The sequence below is a fragment of the Salvelinus namaycush genome, chromosome 7, assembly GCF_016432855.1.
Source record: "Salvelinus namaycush isolate Seneca chromosome 7, SaNama_1.0, whole genome shotgun sequence".
Lineage (NCBI taxonomy): Eukaryota > Metazoa > Chordata > Actinopteri > Salmoniformes > Salmonidae > Salvelinus > Salvelinus namaycush.
The window spans coordinates 4,146,441-4,170,826 of NC_052313.1; the positions used below are offsets into that span (position 1 = coordinate 4,146,441).

General features: G+C 46.8%; 1 protein-coding gene across 1 annotated transcript in view; it reads left to right on the plus strand.

Moving 5' to 3' along the window:
- LOC120050913 (nuclear receptor coactivator 2-like) overlaps nucleotides 1-24,386 on the plus strand; it is a 178,398-nt gene that overhangs the window by 108,286 nt on the left and 45,726 nt on the right. Inside the window, exons 7-11 of the mRNA XM_038997439.1 lie at nucleotides 4,328-4,510; nucleotides 11,033-11,134; nucleotides 11,736-11,876; nucleotides 12,954-13,101; nucleotides 19,933-21,424. Coding sequence (XP_038853367.1) covers nucleotides 4,328-4,510; nucleotides 11,033-11,134; nucleotides 11,736-11,876; nucleotides 12,954-13,101; nucleotides 19,933-21,424 — 2,066 coding nt within the window. The remainder of the gene's footprint in view (nucleotides 1-4,327; nucleotides 4,511-11,032; nucleotides 11,135-11,735; nucleotides 11,877-12,953; nucleotides 13,102-19,932; nucleotides 21,425-24,386) is intronic.

The window sequence follows — 24,386 nt, forward strand, 5'->3', positions numbered from 1 at the left end:
GAGCGCTATACCAGTGGAGTCCTATACCAGTGGATCCCTATACCGGTGGAGCCCTATACCGGTGGAGCCCTATACCGGTGGAGTCTTATACCAGTGGAGTCCTATACCGGTAGAGTCCTATACCGGTAGAGTCCTATACCGGTAGAGTCCTATACCGGTAGAGTCCTATACCGGTAGAGTCCTATAGCGGTAGAGTCCTATAGCGGTAGAGTCCTATAGCGGTAGAGTCCTATAGCGGTGGAGTCCTATACCGGTGGAGCCCTATACCGGTGGAGCCCTATACCGGTGGAGCCCTATACCGGTGGAGTCCTATACCGCTGGAGTCCTATACCGGTGGAGTCCTATACCGGTGGAGTCCTATACCGGTGGAGCCCTATACCGGTGGAGCCCTATACCGGTGGAGCCCTATACCAGTGGAGTCCTATACCAGTGGAGTCCTATACCGCTGGAGCCCTATACCGGTGGAGCCCTATACCGGTGGAGTCCTATACCGGTGGAGTCCTATACCGGTGGAGCCCTATACCGGTAGAGTCCTATACCGGTGGAGTCCTATACCGGTGGAGTCCTATACCGGTGGAGTCCTATACCGGTGGAGCCCTATACCGGTGGAGCCCTATACCGGTGGAGCCCTATACCGGTGGAGCCCTATACCGGTGGAGCCCTATACCGGTGGAGCCCTATACCGGTGGAGCCCTATACCAGTGGAGCCCTATACCAGTGGAGCCCTATACCGGTGGAGCCCTATACCGGTGGAGCCCTATACCGGTGGAGTCCTATACCGGTGGAGTCCTATACCGGTGGAGCCCTATACCGGTGGAGCCCTATACCGGTGGAGTCCTATAGCAGTGGAGTCCTATAGCAGTAGAGTCCTATACCGGTGGAGCCCTATACCAGTGGAGCCCTATACCAGTGGAGCCCTATACCGGTGGAGCCCTATAGCAGTGGAGTCCTATACAGAGAACAGGCTGCTGTTTGAGACTCAGCCTGTGTGTATCACGTGGATCTCTCTAAGCCGTCTGGGTGGCAGGCGTAGCAGAATAGAGCACCCTGGGAAGGGGGACATGTTCTTCAGTGTTGGGCTGTGCTGTGGCCCAGATTCACAGATTATCAATGTCCCCCCTATCCTCCATGCCGCTGAATGAGATCATGAACAGATGGGGGAGTGTGTGTGTGTGAGAGAAGAGAGGGGTTTGGGTATTCTCAAGGTCTTTTATACATAGCAACCTTGTTCTGATACACACTGAAGGAGACAGTGGTCCTTCAACACCTTCCTCTGTCTCCTTCAGTGTGTTTTATACATAGTGGTCCTTCAACACCTTCCTCTGTCTCCTTCAGTGTGTTTTATACATAGTGGTCCGTTAATACCTTCCTCTGCCTCCTTCAGTGTGTTTTATACATAGTGGTCCGTTAACACCTTCCTCTGTCTCCTTCAGTGTGTTTTATACATAGTGGTCCGTTAACACCTTCCTCTGTCTCCTTCAGTGTCATTTATACATAGTGGTCCGTTAACACCTTCCTCTGCCTCCTTCAGTGTGTTTTATACATAGTGGTCCGTTAACACCTTCCTCTGTCTCCTTCAGTGTGTTTTATACATAGTGGTCCTTCAACACCTTCCTCTGTCTCCTTCAGTGTGTTTTATACATAGTGGTCCGTTAATACCTTCCTCTGCCTCCTTCAGTGTGTTTTATACATAGTGGTCCGTTAATACCTTCCTCTGCCTCCTTCAGTGTGTTTTATACATAGTGGTCCGTTAACACCTTCCTCTGTCTCCTTCAGTGTGTTTTATACATAGTGGTCCTTTAAGACCTTCCTCTGTCTCCTTCAGTGTGTTTTATACATAGTGGTCCTTTAACACCTTCCTCTGCCTCCTTCAGTGTGTTTTATACATAGTGGTCCGTTAACACCTTCCTCTGTCTCCTTCAGTGTGTTTTATACATAGTGGTCCTTTAAGACCTTCCTCTGCCTCCTTCAGTGTGTTTTATACATAGTGGTCCGTTAACACCTTCCTCTGCCTCCTTCAGTGTGTTTTATACATAGTGGTCCGTTAACACCTTCCTCTGTCTCCTTCAGTGTGTTTTATACATAGTGGTCCTTCAACACCTTCCTCTGTCTCCTTCAGTGTGTTTTATACATAGTGGTCCGTTAATACCTTCCTCTGCCTCCTTCAGTGTGTTTTATACATAGTGGTCCGTTAACACCTTCCTCTGTCTCCTTCAGTGTGTTTTATACATAGTGGTCCGTTAACACCTTCCTCTGTCTCCTTCAGTGTCATTTATACATAGTGGTCCGTTAAGACCTTCCTCTGTCTCCTTCAGTGTGTTTTATACATAGTGGTCCTTCAACACCTTCCTCTGTCTCCTTCAGTGTGTTTTATACATAGTGGTCCTTCAACACCTTCCTCTGTCTCCTTCATTGTGTTTTATACATAGTGGTCCTTCAACACCTTCCTCTGTCTCCTTCAGTGTGTTTTATACATAGTGGTCCGTTAACACCTTCCTCTGTCTCCTTCAGTGTCATTTATACATAGTGGTCCTTCAACACCTTCCTCTGTCTCCTTCAGTGTGTTTTATACATAGTGGTCCTTTAAGACCTTCCTCTGTCTCCTTCAGTGTGTTTTATACATAGTGGTCCGTTAATACCTTCCTCTGCCTCCTTCAGTGTGTTTTATACATAGTGGTCCGTTAATACCTTCCTCTGCCTCCTTCAGTGTGTTTTATACATAGTGGTCCTTCAACACCTTCCTCTGTCTCCTTCAGTGTGTTTTATACATAGTGGTCCTTCAACACCTTCCTCTGTCTCCTTCATTGTGTTTTATACATAGTGGTCCTTCAACACCTTCCTCTGTCTCCTTCAGTGTGTTTTATACATAGTGGTCCGTTAACACCTTCCTCTGTCTCCTTCAGTGTCATTTATACATAGTGGTCCTTCAACACCTTCCTCTGTCTCCTTCAGTGTGTTTTATACATAGTGGTCCTTTAAGACCTTCCTCTGTCTCCTTCAGTGTGTTTTATACATAGTGGTCCGTTAATACCTTCCTCTGCCTCCTTCAGTGTGTTTTATACATAGTGGTCCGTTAATACCTTCCTCTGCCTCCTTCAGTGTGTTTTATACATAGTGGTCCTTTAAGACCTTCCTCTGTCTCCTTCAGTGTGTTTTATACATAGTGGTCCTTCAACACCTTCCTCTGTCTCCTTCAGTGTGTTTTATACATAGTGGTCCTTCAACACCTTCCTCTGTCTCCTTCAGTGTCATTTATACATAGTGGTCCTTCAACACCTTCCTCTGTCTCCTTCAGTGTGTTTTATACATAGTGGTCCTTCAACACCTTCCTCTGTCTCCTTCAGTGTGTTTTATACATAGTGGTCCTTTAACACCTTCCTCTGCCTCCTTCAGTGTGTTTTATACATAGTGGTCCTTCAACACCTTCCTCTGTCTCCTTCAGTGTGTTTTATACATAGTGGTCCTTTAAGACCTTCCTCTGCCTCCTTCAGTGTGTTTTATACATAGTGGTCCGTTAACACCTTCCTCTGTCTCCTTCAGTGTGTTTTATACATAGTGGTCCGTTAAGACCTTCCTCTGTCTCCTTCAGTGTGTTTTATACATAGTGGTCCGTTAACACCTTCCTCTGTCTCCTTCAGTGTGTTTTATACATAGTGGTCCTTCAACACCTTCCTCTGTCTCCTTCAGTGTGTTTTATACATAGTGGTCCTTTAACACCTTCCTCTGCCTCCTTCAGTGTGTTTTATACATAGTGGTCCTTCAACACCTTCCTCTGTCTCCTTCAGTGTGTTTTATACATAGTGGTCCTTTAAGACCTTCCTCTGCCTCCTTCAGTGTGTTTTATACATAGTGGTCCGTTAACACCTTCCTCTGTCTCCTTCAGTGTGTTTTATACATAGTGGTCCGTTAAGACCTTCCTCTGTCTCCTTCAGTGTGTTTTATACATAGTGGTCCGTTAACACCTTCCTCTGTCTCCTTCAGTGTGTTTTATACATAGTGGTCCTTCAACACCTTCCTCTGTCTCCTTCAGTGTGTTTTTCATCTTCATTTGACCCAAAAGCAGAAATAGGCTAATATTGGTAACAATTACTCTCCCTCCCTCCCTCCCTCCCTCCCTCCCTCCCTCCCTCCCTCCCTCTACACCCCCCCTCTACATCCCTCCCTCTCTCTCTCTACATCCATCCCTCTCTCCCCTCTACATCCCTCCCTCTACATCCCTCCCTCTACATCCCTCCCTCACTCCCTCCCTCCCTCTACATCCCTCCCCCCTCTACACCCCTCCCTCTACATCCCTCCCCCCTCTACATCCCTCCCTCTCTCCCTGTAGTGAACGGGGTGCCATGGTCCAGTGAAGGTCCCAGGAGGAACAGTCACACGTTTAACTGTCGTATGCTGGTCAACCCTCACAGTGACAACCAGGACGAGACCAACGACCACGAGGGACAGAGATATAAACCCATGCAGTGTTTCGCTGTCTCCGAACCCAAGAGCATCAAGGAGGAGGCAGAAGGTATGGAGGGAGGGAGGGAGGGAGGGAGGGAGGGAGGGAGGGAGGGAGGGGGGGAGAGGGGGGAGAGAGATTCACTGTAAACCCAAGATCATCAAGGAGAAGGTGGGGAGGGAGGGAGGAGAGGGAGGGAGGGGAGGGAGGAGGGGGAGGGAGGGAGGGAGGAGAGGGAGAGAGGTTTGGTGCATTGAGAATACAATCAGAAACACTGTTAGAATGTTTTGCAGTTGACTGCCATAGCCCCAACATTTAAAAAAAAAAGTTACCATTGGCTGTCCTAAACCCTAGCTATTGCTACTTTGGCCTGCTACGGTTGGCATCCTACTTTGGCCTGCTAGCTGGAGTGACCTAGGGTTCTAGGATCTGTCTATAGTGTGTGTCCTAAGCCCTAGTTACTTTTCCAATGACTCTCCTCTGGCTAGCTTCAGCTTCCAACCTGGCTAGCTTCAGCTTCCAACCTGGCTAGCTTCCGCTTCCAACCTGGCTAGCTTCAGCTTCCAACCTGGCTAGCTTCCGCTTCCAACCTGGCTAGCTTCAGCTTCCAACCTGGCTAGCTTCTGCTTCCAACCTGGCTAGCTTCAGCTTCCAACCTGGCTAGCTTCCGCTTCCAACCTGGCTAGCTTCCGCTTCCAACCTGGCTAGCTTCCGCTTCCAACCTGGCTAGCTTCCGCTTCCAACCTGGCTAGCTTCCGCTTCCAACCTGGCTAGCTTCCGCTTCCAACCTGGCTAGCTTCCGCTTCCAACCTGGCTAGCTTCCGCTTCCAACCTGGCTAGCTTCAGCTTCCAACCTGGCTAGCTTCCGCTTCCAACCTGGCTAGCTTCAGCTTCCAACCTGGCTAGCTTCAGCTTACAACCTGGCTAGCTTCCGCTTACAACCTGGCTAGCTTCCGCTTACAACCTGGCTAGCTTCAGTCTTACCATTTATTTATGAATATATATATGCAGCTTCCTTTACTGGGCTGTGTGTGTGTGTGTGTGTGTGTGTGTGTGTGTGTGTGTGTGTGGGGTGTAGTCAGGGGTGTATCTCAATAGTTTACAGTGGCTTCCTCCCCTTGTCTCTCTTTGGCTTTAGTTTCGCGTACTACCTGACTGGCCTATACACTCAGGGTGAATTTCAATAGTCTACTAGTTGCCTCTTCTCCTTCACCTGCACAGATCTGGATAGCTAGTTATCGGCTTCATCCCAAATGGCACCCTATTCCCTATGTAGTGCACTACCTTTTGAGATGGGCCTAAATAGCTCTCATCAAAAGTATTTCACTGTAGGGAATAGGGTGTCAGTTGGGACACGGCCGTCTTGTCAGTGCTGATTAAGGAAATGAGAAAAAGTTCTGCCTCCTATTCCCTATATCAAGTCTATTCAAGTCTTCCCCTACGAGGTCCGGACTGACGGACTTTTATTCTGTTCTACCTGATATTTAATTGCACCCACCTGGTGTTCCAGGTATAAATCAGTCCCTGATTAGAGATATGTATGTATGCATGTGTGTGTATGTATATATGTGTGTGTGTGTGTGTATGTGTGTGTGTATGTATGTGTGTGTATGTATGTATATATGTATGTGTGTGTGTGTGTGTGTGTGTGTGTGTGTGTGTGTGTGTGTGTGTGTGTGTGTGTGTGTGTGTGTGTATGTATATATGTGTGTGTGTGTATGTATATATGTGTGTGTGTATGTGTATATATGTGTGTGTGTATGTGTGTATATATGTGTGTGTATATGTGTGTGTATGTGTGTATATATATATTATATATATGTATGTATTTGTATGTATTTTTTATATTTTTTATGTATATACATTTGAACTGGTTATGAGTGAGGGCACTATAGAGGGCAGCAGGTAACCTAGAGGTTAAAGCGTTGTGTCAGACACCGAAAGGTCGCAGGTTCGAATCTCTGAGCTTTGCCCCTAATTGCTACAGGGTTGATCATGGCAGTCCCTGGCTGTGCCCCTAATTGCTACAGGGTTGATCATGGCAGTCCCTGGCTGTGCCCCTAATTGCTACAGGGTTGATCATGGCAGTCCCTGGCTGTGCCCCTAATTGCTACAGGGTTGATCATGGCAGTCCCTGGCTGTGCCCCTAATTGCTACAGGGTTGATCATGGCAGTCCCTGGCTGTGCCCCTAATTGCTACAGGGTTGATCATGGCAGTACCTGGCTGTGACCCCACTCTCCGAGGGGGTCTCAGGGAGAGTTGGGACATGCAACAAAAATAAAATATTTCCAATTCACACATGTCTATAATACACACTGGTACTTGTGTGTGAAACAGAACAAATGTAAACTCCCACTTAGTTATTATTCTAGTTCTTATGCCTCCTGTAGCTACTGTAGCCTGTTCCAGATGTCAGGAGGACTAATCAATTACTGCAGGAATGTGTGTGCTGAGCAATCTTGCCAGGCAGGAAGAAAGGGAGGAAGACAAGGAGAGAGAGAGAGGGTTAGAGAGGGTGAAGACTGGGAAAGAGATGGTTAGAGAGGGAAGAAGACAGGGAAAGAGAGAGGGGTAGAGAGGGAGGGATAGATGGAGAGAGAGAAGCACAAAAACTTCTGCAGTTCTGTCACACGCTGGGTCTGTACATAGTCAATGGTAGGCTTCGAGGACACTCCTATGGTAGGTACACCGATACCTCGTCAGTAGTACTTTATCACTGACCTTGACCCAGAGTCTCTCAGCGTTCAGTCAGCCCACTGACACCCCTATGAGATCACAGCAAAACCAGTCTACTTGAACAGAGCTATACTCAATCATGAGGCATCAAAGCCAAAGGAACTGAATAATATTAAGAAATGCTATAGATGGAAGGAAAGTAGTGTGGAAACCTACCAAAAAAAACAATTAGATAACAAATTCAATCCCTTTTAGACAACTTCCTGGACAAAACGTTCCACTGTAATAGTAAAGGTGTAAACTTGGCAGTAGGAAGCCTAAACAGTATATTTGATCTTTCAGGTTCCCTATCAAATCTAAAAATGTCAACTGGACAACCTAAGAAAATACAATGACAAATGGTTTGTTGAAGAATACAACAACCGAAGAAAATATTGAGAAACATATCCAACCAAAAACATAGAGCCTCAGAAAAGTCCACAGCTTCACTGTGGTGAAGCACTAAAACAATACAGAAATACACTACGGAAAAAGAGGAAACCTGCACAACAGAAATCAGTTCAATGTATTGAAGAATCCATAGAATCTAACCTCTTCTGGGAAGAATCTAACCTCTTCTTCACTAAACAAACAACAACAATACAAAGAGTTATCTATCCAAAAACGGAGATGTGTGGATAAACCACTTCTCCAATCTTTTTGGCCCTATAGCAAAGAACAAACATTAAAAACATATACGTGATCAAATACAAATCTTGGAATCAACTATTATAGACGACCAGAACCCACTGGATTCTCCTATTACATTCAATGAGCTACATGACAAAATACAAACCCTCCAACCCAAAAAGGCCTGTGATGTTGATGGTATCCTAAATGAAATGATAAAATATACAGACAACAAATTCCAATTGGCTATACCTAAACTCTTTAACATCATCCTCAGCTCTGGCATCTTCCCTAATATGTGGAACCAAGGACTGATCACCCCAATCCACAAAAGTGGAGACAAATTTGACCCCAATAACTACCGTGGAATATGCGTCAACATCAACCTTGGGAAAATACTCTGCATTATCATCAACAGCAGACTTTCCTCAGTGAAAACAATGTACTGAGCAAATGTCAAATTGACTTTTTACCAAATGACCGTACGACAGACCACGTATTCACTCTGCACACCCTAATTGACAAACAAGCAAACCAAAACAAAGGCAAATTCTACTCATACTTTGTTGATTTCAAAGAAGCTTTTGACTCAATTTGGCACCAGGGTCTCCTATACAAATTGATGAAAATAGTTTTTGGGGGAAAATACATATTGTATTGGATTTGCCCCTAACCAAACTTTTTATTCAGGACAAAAAGATAATTGCTTTACCACATTTTTTGCAGTATTACTTTAGTGCCTTGTTGCAAACAGGATACATGTTTTGGAATATGTTTATTCTGTACAGGCTTCCTTCGTTTCACTCTGTCAGTTAAGTTAGTATTGTGGAGTAACTACAATGTCGATTCATCCTCAGTTTTCTCCTATCACAGCCATTAAACTCTGGTGACTCTCTTAAAGTCACCATTGGCCAGATAGTGAAATCCCTGAACGGTTTCCTTCATCTTTGGCAACTGAGTTTCCTCATTTGAAGGAGTGTCTGTTGTTTTGATTCCTGGCCTTTTTCTTAAAAATCACAACTTGATGTCGATGGCCCAGTTGATACTGTATTCCCAAAGAATGTTTAGTGAATCATGTAGACCTTGATATGTTGGTGACAGTAGGACAAGGGCATCTGGGTAGACCTAGGTAGACCTGGGTAGACCTAGATCTGTTGGTGACAGTAGGACAAGGGCATCTGGGTAGACCTAGATCTGTTGGTGACAGTAGGACAAGGTCATCTGGGTAGACCTTGATCTGTTGGTGACGGTAGGACAAGGTCATCTGGGTAGACCTTGATCTGTTGGTGACGGTAGGACAAGGTCATCTGGGTAGACCTTGATCTGTTGGTGACGGTAGGACAAGGTCATCTGGGTAGACCTTGATCTGTTGGTGACGGTAGGACAAGGTCATCTGGGTAGACCTTGATCTGTTGGTGACGGTAGGACAAGGTCATCTGGGTAGACCTTGATCTGTTGGTGACGGTAGGACAAGGTCATCTGGGTAGACCTTGATCTGTTGGTGACGGTAGGACAAGGTCATCTGGGTAGACCTTGATCTGTTGGTGACGGTAGGACAAGGTCATCTGGGTAGACCTAGATCTGTTGGTGACGGTAGGACAAGGTCATCTGGGTAGACCTAGATCTGTTGGTGACGGTAGGACAAGGTCATCTGGGTAGACCTAGATCTGTTGGTGACGGTAGGACAAGGTCATCTGGGTAGACCTTGATCTGTTGGTGACGGTAGGACAAGGTCATCTGGGTAGACCTTGATCTGTTGGTGACGGTAGGACAAGGGCATCTGGGTAGACCTTGATCTGTTGGTGACGGTAGGACAAGGTCATCTGGGTAGACCGTGATCTGTTGGTGACGGTAGGACAAGGTCATCTGGGTAGACCTAGATCTGTTGGTGACGGTAGGACAAGGTCATCTGGGTAGACCTTGATCTGTTGGTGACGGTAGGACAAGGTCATCTGGGTAGACCTAGATCTGTTGGTGACGGTAGGACAAGGTCATCTGGGTAGACCTTGATCTGTTGGTGACGGTAGGACAAGGTCATCTGGGTAGACCTTGATCTGTTGGTGACGGTAGGACAAGGTCATCTGGGTAGACCTTGATCTGTTGGTGACGGTAGGACAAGGTCATCTGGGTAGAGCAGGAATCTGACCTCCTCATCTTTGAGGGTTGTAGATGGGTCCAACAACACTGGTAGTTTGTTGATGTAGACGTTGAACAGGGTTGGACTTAAAACTGCACCCTTGTCTCACCCCTCGTGCTTTTACAAAAACACTGTTTTATTGTGCCGTTTAATGCTACATTTGTTATTCCAGTAAATAGATTTTTATGACATTCACTCCCCCCCCCGCCCCACCGCCGCTGTGGAGGGTTTTGTAATATAATCCATCATACCATATGGAATCAGAAGCATTCTGATCATTAACAGACCATGCTAATACTTTCCTTCTGCTTTTCTGATGAACATGCTGGTTTATTAGTGTGTGTAATGTATGTATGTGGTCTGTTCTGTGTTTGGGTAGTAAGCCTATTTGTTTTGTTTTTTTCTCTCTCGCTCTCTCCCCTCCTCGCTCTCTCTCTCTCTCTCTACTCACTCTACTCACTCTACTCTCTCTCTCTCTCTCTCTCTCTCTCTCTCTCTCTCTCTCTCTCTCTCTCTCTCTCTCTCTCTCTCTCTCTCTCTCTCTCTCTCTCTCTCTCTCTCTCTCTACTCACTCCCCTCCTCTCTCTCCCCTCCTCCTCTCTCTCGCTCTCCCCTCTTCTCTCTCCCCCCTCCTGTCTCTCTCCCCCCTCCTGTCTCTCTCCCCCCTCCTGTCTCTCTCCCTCCTCCTGTCTCTTTCCCCCCTTCCTGTCTCTCTCCCCCCTCCTGTCTCTCTCCCCCCTCCTGTCTCTCTCCCCCCTCCTGTCTCTCTCCCCCCTTCCTGTCTCTCTCTCCCTTCCTGTCTCTCTCTCCCCTCCTGCCTCTCTCTCCCCTCCTGTCTCTCTCTCCCCTCCTGTCTCTCTCCCCCCTCCTTCGTCTCTCCCCTCCTGTCTCTCTCTCCCCTCCTGTCTCTCTCTCCCCTCCTGTCTCTCTCTCCCCTCCTGTCTCTCTCTCCCCTCCTGTCTCTCTCTCCCCTCCTGTCTCTCTCTCCCCTCCTGTCTCTCTCCCCCCCTCCTGTCTCTCTCTCTCCCCTCCTGTCTCTACTCCCCCCCACCTGTCTCTACTCCCCCCTCCTGTCTCTCTCTCCCCTCCTGTCTCTCTCCCCCTCTAGACTTCCAGTCATGTCTGATCTGTGTGGCACGCAGGATGCCCATGAAGGCGCGGCCAATTCTTCCCGCGCACGAGAGCTTCACCACCCGCCAGGACCTGCAAGGTAACCAATCACAGCACTACGATCATACCACCTGTCTGGCATTAACCAATCACACAGCCACAGAATTATGACCAAGGCAGTCCACCAGACAGTTCTTAATCAATCAGAAAACAATCTATAAATGATCAGATGGACTGGAACCAATTGCAGAACAGTCTTTAATGACTAGGTAGGGAGATAGCCAATGACAGAGCAAGTTTCTCAGGTTGTCACTGTCAAGAGAGAACCATTTATAGAGACCTGTCTTCCAGCTGTATGCCACCTCATTCTCAGCCTGGGCAGTGCCCAAGCACAAGCTACTGTTTCTGTTAACACACATGCTTCTGAACATAAAGAACCTCAAACTCTATATCAAACATTTAACACTGATTATATAGTACTGGATAGATGCCCCACCCCCCACTCACACACACACTTTGTACTCTGCTCCTCTTTCAACTGGCTGTGAGGTAAAATATAAAGTCATTGTTGCATCACCAACCTGTCTGTTTGTCTGGCTCCTACCTGCCACTGATGTGTGGACAGTATACACACACACACACACACATTTGTGATCAGTCGCCTGGCTCTCTCTCTCTCTCTCTCTCCTCTGTGTCCCTAGGTAAGATCACGTCACTAGACACCAGTCTTCTGAGAGCCTCTATGAAGCCTGGCTGGGAAGATCTGGTGAGGAGAAGCATCCAGAGGTTTCACCTACAGAACGACGGAGAGATGTCCTTCGCCAAGAGACACCAACAAGAGGGTGAGACTACCTGACAAGGCCTATATCATCTTAGACAAGGCCTATATCCTCTTAGACTACCAGACAAGGCCTGTATCATCTTAGACTACCTGACAAGGCCTGTATCATCTTAGACTACCTGACAAGGCCTATATCATCTTAGACTACCTGACAAGGCCTGTATCATCTTAGACTACCAGGCAAGGCCTGTATCATCTTAGACTACCTGACAAGGCCTATATCATCTTAGACTACCTGACAAGGCCTATATCATCTTAGACTACCTGACGAGGCCTATATCATCTTAGACTACCTGACGAGGCCTATATCATCTTAGACTACCTGACGAGGCCTATATCATCTTAGACTACCTGACGAGGCCTGTATCATCTTAGACTACCAGACGAGGCCTATATCCTCTTAGACTACCAGACAAGGCCTATATCCTCTTAGACTACCAGACAAGGCCTGTATCCTCTTAGACTACCAGACAAGGCCTGTATCATCTTAGACTACCTGACAAGGCCTATATCATCTTAGACTACCAGACGAGGCCTATATCATCTTAGACTACCTGACAAGGCCTGTATCCTCTTAGACTACCTGACAAGGCCTATATCATCTTAGACTACCAGACAAGGCCTGTATCATCTTAGACTACCTGACAAGGCCTATATCCTCTTAGACTACCAGACAAGGCCTGTATCATCTTAGACTACCTGACAAGGCCTGTATCATCTTAGACTACCTGACAAGGCCTATATCATCTTAGACTACCAGACAAGGCCTGTATCATCTTAGACTACCTGACAAGGCCTGTATCATCTTAGACTACCTGACAAGGCCTATATCATCTTAGACTACCAGACGAGGCCTATATCATCTTAGACTACCTGACAAGGCCTGTATCCTCTTAGACTACCTGACAAGGCCTATATCCTCTTAGAGAATTACAACACATCATGTTGATTTCATGGATGCATCCAAAGCAGTTACGTTTCTCCAGCCCCATCCCTCAGCTGTGCCGGGGGGCCTGCTTTGTTGTTTGAATCCCAGCTTGCCTCTAACTCTCCCTCGCCGCTGTGCGTCTCTCTGCAGTGTTGCGTCACGGCCAGGCATTCAGCCCCATCTACAGGTTCTCTCTGTCGGACGGGACCATCGTGTCGGCTCACACCAAGAGCAAGCTTGTCCGTTCCCCTGCCACCAGCGAACCCCAGCTCTACATGTCTCTACACCTGCTACAGAGGTACGTTCCCTGACCCCTGACCCCTGACCTCTGACCCCAGCTCTACATGTCTCTACACCTGCTACAGAGGTACGTACCCTGACCCCTAACCCCTGACCCCTAACCCCAGCTCTACATGTCTCTACACCTGCTACAGAGGTACGTCCCCTATCCCCTGACCCCTAACCCCAGCTCTACATGTCTCTACACCTGCTACAGAGGTACGTTCCCTAACCTCTGACCCCTAACCTCTGACCCCTAACCCCAGCTCTACATGTCTCTATAGGGGTAAGGGAATATCTTACTCTGTCAAAATATGGTCTGAATAGAAAGGTGTGCCATCTAAATGCTCTGTGTGGCAGAATTTGAGCTGGTTAACATTAGGGATTCAGGGTGTAACCAGAGTGGTTAACATTAGGGGTTCAGGGTGTAACCAGAGTGGTTAACATTAGGGATTCAGGGTGTAACCAGAGTGGTTAACATTAGGGGGTTCAGGGTGTAACCAGAGAGTAGTTAACATTAGGGGTTCAGGGTGTAACCAGAGTGGTTAACATTAGGGTTTCAGGGTGTAACCAGAGAGTGGTTAACATTAGGGGTTCAGGGTGTAACCAGAGAGTAGTTAACATTAGGGATTCAGGGTGTGACCAGAGTGGTTAACATTAGGGTTTCAGGGTGTAACCAGAGAGTAGTTAACATTAGGGGTTTCAGGGTGTAACCAGAGAGTGGTTAACATTAGGGGTTCAGGGTGTAACCAGAGAGTGGTTAACATTAGGGGTTCAGGGTGTAACCAGAGTGGTTAACATTAGGGGTTCAGGGTGTAACCAGAGTGGTTAACATTAGGGTTTCAGGGTGTAACTAGAGTGGTTTACATTAGGGTTTCAGGGTGTAACTAGAGTGGTTAACATTAGGGGTTCAGGGTGTAACCAGAGTGGTTAACATTAGGGGTTCAGGGTGTAACCAGAGTGGTTAACATTAGGGGTTCAGGGTGTAACCAGAGTGGTTAACATTAGGGATTCAGGGTGTAACTAGAGTGGTTTACATTAGGGTTTCAGGGTGTAACTAGAGTGGTTTACATTAGGGTTTCAGGGTGTAACTAGAGTGGTTTACATTAGGGTTTCAGGGTGTAACTAGAGTGGTTTACATTAGGGTTTCAGGGTGTAACTAGAGTGGTTTACATTAGGGGTTTCAGGGTGTAACCAGAGAGTGGTTAACATTAGGGTTTCAGGGTGTAACCAGAGAGTTGTTAACATTAGGGGTTCAGGGTGTAACCAGAGTGTGGTTAACATTAGGGGTTCAGGGTGTAACCAGAGTGGTTAACATTAGGGGTTCAGGGTGTAACCAGAGTGGTTAACATTAGGGGTTCAGGGTGTAACCAGAGTGGTTAACATTAGGGGTTTCAGGGTGTAACCAGAGTGGTTAACATTAGGGGTTCAGGGTGTAACCAGAGAGTGGTTAACATTAGGGTTTCAGGGTGTAACCAGAGTGGTTAACATTAGGGATTCAGGGTGTAACCAGAGTGGTTAACATTAGGGTTTCAGGGTGTAACCAGAGTGGTTAACATTAGGGGTTCAGGGTGTAACCAGAGTGGTTAACATTAGGGGTTCAGGGTGTAACCAGAGTGGTTAACATTAGGGGTTTCAGGGTGTAACCTGAGAGTAGTTAACATTAGGGGTTTCAGGGTGTAACCAGAGTGGTTAACATTAGGGTTTCAGGGTGTAACCAGAGTGGTTAACATTAGGGGTTCAGGGTGTAACCAGAGAGTAGTTAACATTAGGGGTTTCAGGGTGTAACCAGAGAGTGGTTAACATTAGGGGTTCAGGGTGTAACCAGAGAGTGGTTAACATTAGGGGTTTCAGGGTGTAACCAGAGTGGTTAACATTAGGGTTTCAGGGTGTAACCTGAGAGTGGTTAACATTAGGGTTTCAGGGTGTAACCAGAGAGTGGTTAATATTAGGGTTTCAGGGTGTAACCAGAGAGTGGTTAACATTAGGGTTTCAGGGTGTAACCAGAGAGTGGTTAACATTAGGGGTTTCAGGGTGTAACCAGAGTGGTTAACATTAGGGTTTCAGGGTGTAACCTGAGAGTGGTTAACATTAGGGGTTTCAGGGTGTAACCAGAGAGTAGTTAACATTAGGGTTTCAGGGTGTAACCAGAGAGTGGTTAACATTAGGGGTTTCAGGGTGTAACCAGAGAGTGGTTAATATTAGGGTTTCAGGGTGTAACCAGAGAGTGGTTAACATTAGGGTTTCAGGGTGTAACCAGAGAGTGGTTAACATTAGGGTTTCAGGGTGTAACCAGAGAGTGGTTAATATTAGGGTTTCAGGGTGTAACCAGAGTGGTTAACATTAGGGTTTCAGGGTGTAACCAGAGAGTGGTTAATATTAGGGTTTCAGGGTGTAACCAGAGAGTGGTTAACATTAGGGTTTCAGGGTGTAACCAGAGAGTGGTTAACATTAGGGTTTCAGGGTGTAACCAGAGAGTGGTTAATATTAGGGTTTCAGGGTGTAACCAGAGTGGTTAACATTAGGGTTTCAGGGTGTAACCAGAGAGTGGTTAATATTAGGGTTTCAGGGTGTAACCAGAGAGTGGTTAACATTAGGGTTTCAGGGTGTAACCAGAGAGTTGTTAACATTAGGGGTTCAGGGTGTAACCAGAGAGTGGTTAACATTAGGGGTTCAGGGTGTAACCAGAGTGGTTAACATTAGGGATTCAGGGTGTGACCACAGTGGTTAACATTAGGGTTTCAGGGTGTAACCAGAGAGTGGTTAACATTAGGGTTTCAGGGTGTAACCAGAGAGTGGTTAATATTAGGGTTTCAGGGTGTAACCAGAGAGTGGTTAACATTAGGGTTTCAGGGTGTAACCAGAGAGTGGTTAACATTAGGGGTTTCAGGGTGTAACCAGAGTGGTTAACATTAGGGTTTCAGGGTGTAACCTGAGAGTGGTTAACATTAGGGGTTTCAGGGTGTAACCAGAGTGGTTAACATTAGGGTTTCAGGGTGTAACCAGAGAGTGGTTAACATTAGGGTTTCAGGGTGTAACCAGAGTGGTTAACATTAGGGGTTTCAGGGTGTAACCAGAGTGGTTAACATTAGGGGTTTCAGGGTGTAACCAGAGTGGTTAACATTAGGGGTTCAGGGTGTAACCTGAGAGTGGTTAACATTAGGGGTTCAGGGTGTAACCAGAGTGGTTAACATTAGGGGTTTCAGGGTGTAACCAGAGAGTGGTTAACATTAGGGGTTTCAGGGTGTAACCAGAGAGTGGTTAACATTAGGGGTTCAGGGTGTAACCAGAGAGTGGTTAACATTAGGGATTCAGGGTGTAACCAGAGTGGTTAATATTAGGGTTTCAGGGTGTAACCAGAGTGGTTAACATTAGGGGTTTCAGGGTGTAACCAGAGAGTAGTTAACATTAGGGGTTTCAGGGTGTAACCAGAGAGTGGTTAACATTAGGGTTTCAGGGTGTAACCAGAGTGGTTAACATTAGGGGTTTCAGGGTGTAACCAGAGTGGTTAACATTAGGGTTTCAGGGTGTAACCAGAGTGGTTAATATTAGGGTTTCAGGGTGTAACCAGAGAGTAGTTAACATTAGGGGTTCAGGGTGTAACCAGAGAGTAGTTAACATTAGGGGTTTCAGGGTGTAACCAGAGAGTAGTTAACATTAGGGTTTCAGGGTGTAACCAGAGTGGTTAACATTAGGGGTTCAGGGTGTAACCAGAGAGTAGTTAACATTAGGGGTTCAGGGTGTAACCAGAGAGTAGTTAACATTAGGGGTTTCAGGGTGTAACCAGAGAGTAGTTAACATTAGGGTTTCAGGGTGTAACCAGAGAGTGGTTAACATTAGGGGTTCAGGGTGTAACCAGAGAGTGGTTAACATTAGGGTTTCAGGGTGTAACCAGAGAGTGGTTAACATTAGGGTTTCAGGGTGTAACCAGAGTGGTTAACATTAGGGGTTTCAGGGTGTAACCAGAGATTTGTTAACATTAGGGGTTTCAGGGTGTAACCAGAGAGTAGTTAACATTAGGGTATCAGGGTGTAACCAGAGAGTGGTTAACATTAGGGGTTTCAGGGTGTAACCAGAGAGTAGTTAACATTAGGGTTTCAGGGTGTAACCAGAGAGTGGTTAACATTAGGGTTTCAGGGTGTAACCAGAGAGTGGTTAATATTAGGGTTTCAGGGTGTAACCAGAGAGTGGTTAACATTAGGGTTTCAGGGTGTAACCAGAGAGTGGTTAATATTAGGGTTTCAGGGTGTAACCAGAGTGGTTAACATTAGGGTTTCAGGGTGTAACCAGAGAGTGGTTAATATTAGGGTTTCAGGGTGTAACCAGAGAGTGGTTAACATTAGGGTTTCAGGGTGTAACCAGAGAGTTGTTAACATTAGGGGTTCAGGGTGTAACCAGAGAGTGGTTAACATTAGGGGTTCAGGGTGTAACCAGAGTGGTTAACATTAGGGATTCAGGGTGTGACCACAGTGGTTAACATTAGGGTTTCAGGGTGTAACCAGAGAGTGGTTAACATTAGGGTTTCAGGGTGTAACCAGAGAGTGGTTAATATTAGGGTTTCAGGGTGTAACCAGAGAGTGGTTAACATTAGGGTTTCAGGGTGTAACCAGAGAGTGGTTAACATTAGGGGTTTCAGGGTGTAACCAGAGTGGTTAACATTAGGGTTTCAGGGTGTAACCTGAGAGTGGTTAACATTAGGGGTTTCAGGGTGTAACCAGAGTGGTTAACATTAGGGTTTCAGGGTGTAACCAGAGAATGGTTAACATTAGGGTTTCAGGGTGTAACCAGAGTGGTTAACATTAGGGGTTTCAGGGTGTAACCAGAGTGGTTAACATTAGGGGTTTCAGGGTGTAACCAGAGTGGTTAACATTAGGGGTTCAGGGTGTAACCAGAGTGGTTAACATTAGGGGTTCAGGGTGTAACCAGAGTGGTTAACATTAGGGGTTCAGGGTGTAACCAGAGTGGTTAACATTAGGGGTTTCAGGGTGTAACCAGAGAGTGGTTAACATTAGGGGTTTCAGGGTGTAACCAGAGAGTGGTTAACATTAGGGGTTTCAGGGTGTAACTAGAGTGGTTTACATTAGGGTTTCAGGGTGTAACTAGAGTGGTTTACATTAGGGTTTCAGGGTGTAACTAGAGTGGTTTACATTAGGGTTTCAGGGTGTAACTAGAGTGGTTTACATTAGGGTTTCAGGGTGTAACTAGAGTGGTTTACATTAGGGTTTCAGGGTGTAACCAGAGTGGTTAACATTAGGGGATTCAGGGTGTAACCAGAGAGTGGTTAACATTAGGGGTTTCAGGGTGTAACCAGAGTGGTTAACATTAGGGTTTCAGGGTGTAACCAGAGTGTGGTTAACATTAGGGGTTTCAGGGTGTAACCAGAGTGGTTAACATTAGGGGTTTCAGGGTGTAACCAGAGTGGTTAACATTAGGGTTTCAGGGTGTAACCAGAGAGTGGTTAACATTAGGGTTTCAGGGTGTAACCAGAGAGTGGTTAACATTAGGGTTTCAGGGTGTAACCAGAGAGTGGTTAACATTAGGGGTTTCAGGGTGTAACCAGAGAGTGGTTAACATTAGGGGTTCAGGCTGTAACCAGAGAGTGGTTAACATTAGGGTTTCAGGGTGTAACCAGAGTGGTTAACATTAGGGGTTTCAGGCTGTAACCAGAGAGTGGTTAACATTAGGGGTTCAGGGTGTAACCAGAGAGTGGTTAACATTAGGGTTTCAGGGTGTAACCAGAGTGGTTAACATTAGGGGTTTCAGGGTGTAACCAGAGAGTGGTTAACATTAGGGGTTTCAGGGTGTAACCAGAGAGTGGTTAACATTAGGGGTTCAGGCTGTAACCAGAGAGTGGTTAACATTAGGGGTTCAGGGTGTAACCAGAGAGTGGTTAACATTAGGGTTTCAGGGTGTAACCAGAGAGTGGTTAACATTAGGGGTTTCAGGGTGTAACCAGAGAGTGGTTAACATTAGGGGTTCAGGCTGTAACCAGAGAGTGGTTAACATTAGGGGTTCAGGGTGTAACCAGAGAGTGGTTAACATTAGGGTTTCAGGGTGTATAGTGTGTGTGTGAGTATAGACCTGTTCTTGCCCCAGAGTCCTACTCAGTGGCCTCATATACATATTCTACGTTGAACAAAAATATAAACACAACATGTAAAGTGTTGGTCCCATGTTTCATGAGCTGAAATATCCCAGAAATGTTCCATACACACAAAAAGCTTATTTCTCTAAAATGTTGTACATACATTTGTTTACATCCCTGTTATTGAGCATTTATCCTTTGCCAAGATAATCCATCCACCTGACAGGTGTGGCATATCAAGAAGCTGATTTAACAGCATGATAATTACACAGGTGCACCTTGTGCTGGGTACAGTAAAAGGCCACTCTAAAATAAGTAGTTTTGTCACACTACACAATGCCACAGATGTCTCAAGTTTTGAGTGAGAGTGCAATTGGCATGCTGACTGCAGGAATGTCCACCGGAGCTGTTGCCAGTGAATTGAATGTTCTTTCTGTCTGTGTTTGTGTTTTACTGCTCTCTGGTATGTTACTGCTTTCTCTCTGTCTGTCTGTCTGTCTGTCTGTGTGTGTGTGTGTGTGTGTGTGTGTGTGTGTGTGTGTGTGTGTGTTACTGCTCTGTGTGTGTTACTGCTCTGTGTCTGCGTGTGTTACTGCTCTGTGTGTGTGTGTGTGTGTGTTACTGCTAGTGTGTGTGTGTGTGTGTGTGTGTGTGTGTGTGTGTGTGTGTGTGTGTGTGTGTGTGTTACTGCTCTGTGTGTGTTACTGCTCTGTGTCTGTGTATGTGTGTAACCTCCACCTCTTGTATCCCGTCTGTTTTCCCCAGAGAGCAGTCAGTGTGTGGTATGGGGCCGGGTCAGGACATGGGGCCCGGTGGACAGGGCCAGCAGGGGACAGTGATGGGCCCCGGCCCCAAACCAATGGCCCCCAACCCCTCAATGACACCTCCAACCCCGGGGACAATATCTGGCCTGGTGCCCCAGGGGCAGGACACCACGATCAGCTCTAACAGCACGCCCTTCTCCCTTCCGCATGGAGGTCCAGGGTCCAGAGAACCAGGGCTCGGAGCCGTGGGGTCCGGGTCTGGACACATGCAGGGCTACCGTTACAGCTGCCCTCCCCAGCCCATGGGCTACCCCGGAGGGATGCAGGGCGGCATGGGCATGAACCCCACCAACCACCCCCTCCAGCAAGGGGCTAATTGGAGGATGAGCAGCCCGTCTCGAAGCAGCCCTAGCCCAGCTGGAGGCCCACATCTGGGGCAACAGAACTCGATGCTGTCCCCTAGGCACCGGGCGAGTCCAGGGTTGGCAGGGAGCCCTCGCGTGGCCCCAAGCCTGCACTCGCCCTCCCCTGTGGGGATGTGTGGGTCTGGAACAGTGGTTGGAGTAGGAGGTAGCGGTCCTGCGGCTAACAGTCTTGCTAACAGCTACACCAGTAGTTCTCTGTCGGCACTGCAGGCCTTGAGTGAGTGTCACGGGGTCGGACACGGCGGTTGCGTGCACCCACAAATTCATGGCGCCGGGGGGCATTCGCACACACACACCCTGGGGTCACCGGACACGAAGATGATGGGGTCGCCAGTCGGAGTCACGATGGGGGCAGGGGTCAACCCTCACATGATGTCGAAGCTTGGCGGTGGCGCTAACATGGATCCTCACGGAGAGCAGGGTGGACAGTACGACCAGAGACAGATGGACAGACAGACTGACGGGAACAGTAGTGGCGGTAACCACGGTGACATCAAAGAGGAGAGGGACGGCTCAAACGACGGCCCCAACGCGCAGAGCCGTGTCCTCCACGACAACAAGGGCCACACCAAACTACTCCAGCTCCTCACCACCAAGTCCGAACCCCTCGACACCCCCTCGTCTCCCAACGGAGGAGGAGACCCCAAGGACCCCTCCTCAGGGCTTGGGGGCCCTCATGGTGCAGGGGCCCCGGGGGGCCACGCTACATCCCTGAAGGAGAAACACAAAATACTCCACAGGCTGCTCCAGAACAGCACCTCTCCTGTCGACCTGGCCAAGCTCACCGCTGAGGCCACCGGCAAGGAGCTGGGAGAGCAGGGGGGTAACGTCAACATCCAGGGGGGTACAGGAGGGGGTACAGATGGGAACCTCACCTCCAAACAGGAGCCCCTGAGTCCCAAGAAGAAGGACAATGCACTGCTGAGGTACCTGCTGGATGAAGAGGAAGGGGGCATGAAGGAGAGGCAGGCTAGGATGGAGGGAGGAGGAGAGGTAAAGACGGAAATGAAACACCCCCTCCATGTGAAGACTGAGAAACAGGACACAGGATATGATCGCTCTGAGCAGGTGGGTGGCATGAGATTTCTCTCATTTATGAGTCATAATTGTAAAAGATGAGTAGCACCATGGTTTGGGTACAAGTTGACAGAATGGATATTAACTATTAGTGATATTTTCATTACATCGTTTATTTTTTTTGTTGAATGAAAGTTGATGTTGAGTGAATGGTATTTAATAAAGGAATACTAGGATGAGAGAGTCACGTGTTCTGGAATGAGAGAGTCGCGTGTTCTGGAATGAGAGAGTCGCGTGTTCTGGAATGAGAGAGTCGCGTGTTCTAGAATGAGAGAGTCGCGTGTTCTAGAATGAGAGAGTCGCGTGTTCTAGAATGAGAGAGTCGCGTGTTCTAGAATGAGAGAGTCGCGTGTTCTAGAATGAGAGAGTCGCGTGTTCTAGAATGAGAGAGTCGCGTGTTCTAGAATGAGAGAGTCGCGTGTTCTAGAATGAGAGAGTCGCGTGTTCTAGAATGAGAGAGTCGCGTGTTCTAGAATGAGAGAGTCGCGTGTTCTAGAATGAGAGAGTCGCGTGTTCTAGAATGAGAGAGTCGCGTGTTCTAGAATGAGAGAGTCGCGTGTTCTAGAATGAGAGAGTCGCGTGTTCTAGAATGAGAGAGTCGCGTGTTCTAGAATGAGAGAGTCGCGTGTTCTAGAATGAGAGTCGCGTGTTCTAGAATGAGAGTCGCGTGTTCTAGAATGAGAGTCGCGTGTTCTAGAATGAGAGAGTCGCGTGTTCTAGAATGAGAGAGTCGCGTGTTCTAGAATGAGAGAGTCGCGTGTTCTAGAATGAGAGAGTCGCGTGTTCTAGAATGAGAGAGTCGCGTGTTCTAGAATGAGAGAGTCGCGTGTTCTAGAATGAGAGAGTCGCGTGTTCTAGAATGAGAGAGTCGCGTGTTGTAGAATGAGAGAGTCGCGTGTTGTAGAATGAGAGAGTCGCGTGTTGTAGAATGAGAGAGTCGCGTGTTGTAGGATGAGAGAGTCGCGTGTTGTAGGATGAGAGAGTCGCGTGTTGTAGGATGAGAGAGTCGCGTGTTGTAGGATGAGAGAGTCGCGTGTTGTAGGATGAGAGAGTCGCGTGTTGTAGGATGAGAGAGTCGCGTGTTGTAGGTCAGTGAGACAGTCACTTCCACAACTTGTTCAAGCTGAATGACTGACCTGTAGCCTAAAAATGTTTGCCTCATGACCAATGATCTATACCAGGGCAGCCCAGCCCAATCTATACAGTGGTCATGACCCGTGGTCTATGCAGTGGTCATGACCCGTGGTCTATACAGTGGTCATGACCCGTGGTCTATACAGTGGTCATGACCCGTGGTCTATACATGGTCTTTTTATTTTAGCCTATGTCAGGATTTGGCCATTTGTGATGAGCCTATAAGCTACACATCAATAACACGGTATGATATACATATATATATTTTTTTTAAAGACCTCTGTCCACGGACCTATTGCTAATGACACGTCCCTTGAAACTCTCCCGATGCACAACCGTGTGTAAAGACCAGGACCCGGTTCCCAAAATCCTCTTGGTTCATTGTTCATACCGTAGGATCCTATGGTTCTAATGATGAACTTATTAGCCTTAAGATGCTTTTGGCAAACCGAGCCTTGTGCCTCGTTTCCCCAGAGCAATCGTTAGAACCGTCCTACAATGTTTATTTTGTAGTCAAATCGTGTTACAGTGAGTGAACCCCCTCTGGGATATTCGGGACGGTAGCGTCCCACCTCGACAACAGCCAGTGAAATTGCAGGGCGCCAAATTCAAAACAACAGGAATACCATAATTAAAATTCCTCAAACATACAAGTATTTTACACCATTTTAAAGATAAACTTGTTGTAAATCCAGCCACAGTGTCCGATTTCAAAAAGGCTTGACGACGAAAGCACACCAAACGATTGTGTTAGGTCAGCATCTAGTCACAGAAAAACACAGCCATTTTTCCAGCCAAAGAGAGGAGTCACAAAAAGCAGAAATAGAGATAAAATTAATCACTAACCTTTGATGATCTTCATCAGATGACACTCATAGGACTTCATGTTACACAATACATGTATGTTTTGTTCGATAAAGTTCATATTTATATCCAAAAATCTCAGTTTACTTTGGCGCGTTATGTTCAGTAGTTCCAAAACATCCAGTGATTTTGCAGAGAGCCACATCAATTTACAGAAATACTCATAATAAACATTGATAAAAGATACAAGTGTTATGCATGGAATTTTAGATCCACTTCTCCTTAATGCAACCACTTTGTCAGATTTCAAAAAAACTTTACGGAAAAAGCACACCATGCAATAATCAGAGTACGGCGCTCAGACACAAAAACAAGCCATACAGATACCCGCCATGTTGTGGAGTCAACAGAAGTCAGAAATAGCATTATAAATATTCACTTACCTTTGATGATCTTCATCAGAATGCACTCCCAGGAATCCCAGTTCCACAATGAATGTTTGTTTTGTTTGATAAAGTTCATAATTTATGTCCAAATACCTCCTTTTTGTTCACGCGTTTAGTACACAAATCTAAACTCAGGAGGCGCAGGCAAGTCCAGGCGAAAAGTCATATTACAGTTCGTAGAAACATATCAAACGAAGTATAGAATCAATCTTTAGGATGTTTTTATCATAAATCTTCAATAATGTTTAAACCGGAGAATTCCTTTGTCTGTAGAAATGCAATGGAACGCAGCTAACTCTCACGGGAGCGCGCGAGACTGAGCTCGTGGCACTCTGGGAGAGACCTGACTCAAACAGCTCTCATTCCCCCCTCCTTCACAGTAGAAGCATCAAACGAGGTTCAAAAGAAGGTTGACATCTAGTGGAAGCCTTAGGAAGTGCAATATGACCCCAAAGACACTGTATATTCGATAGGCAATGACTTGAAAAACTACAAACCTCAGATTTCCCACTTCCTGGTTGGATTTTCTCTCAGGTTTTTGCCTGCCATATGAGTTATGTTATACTCAC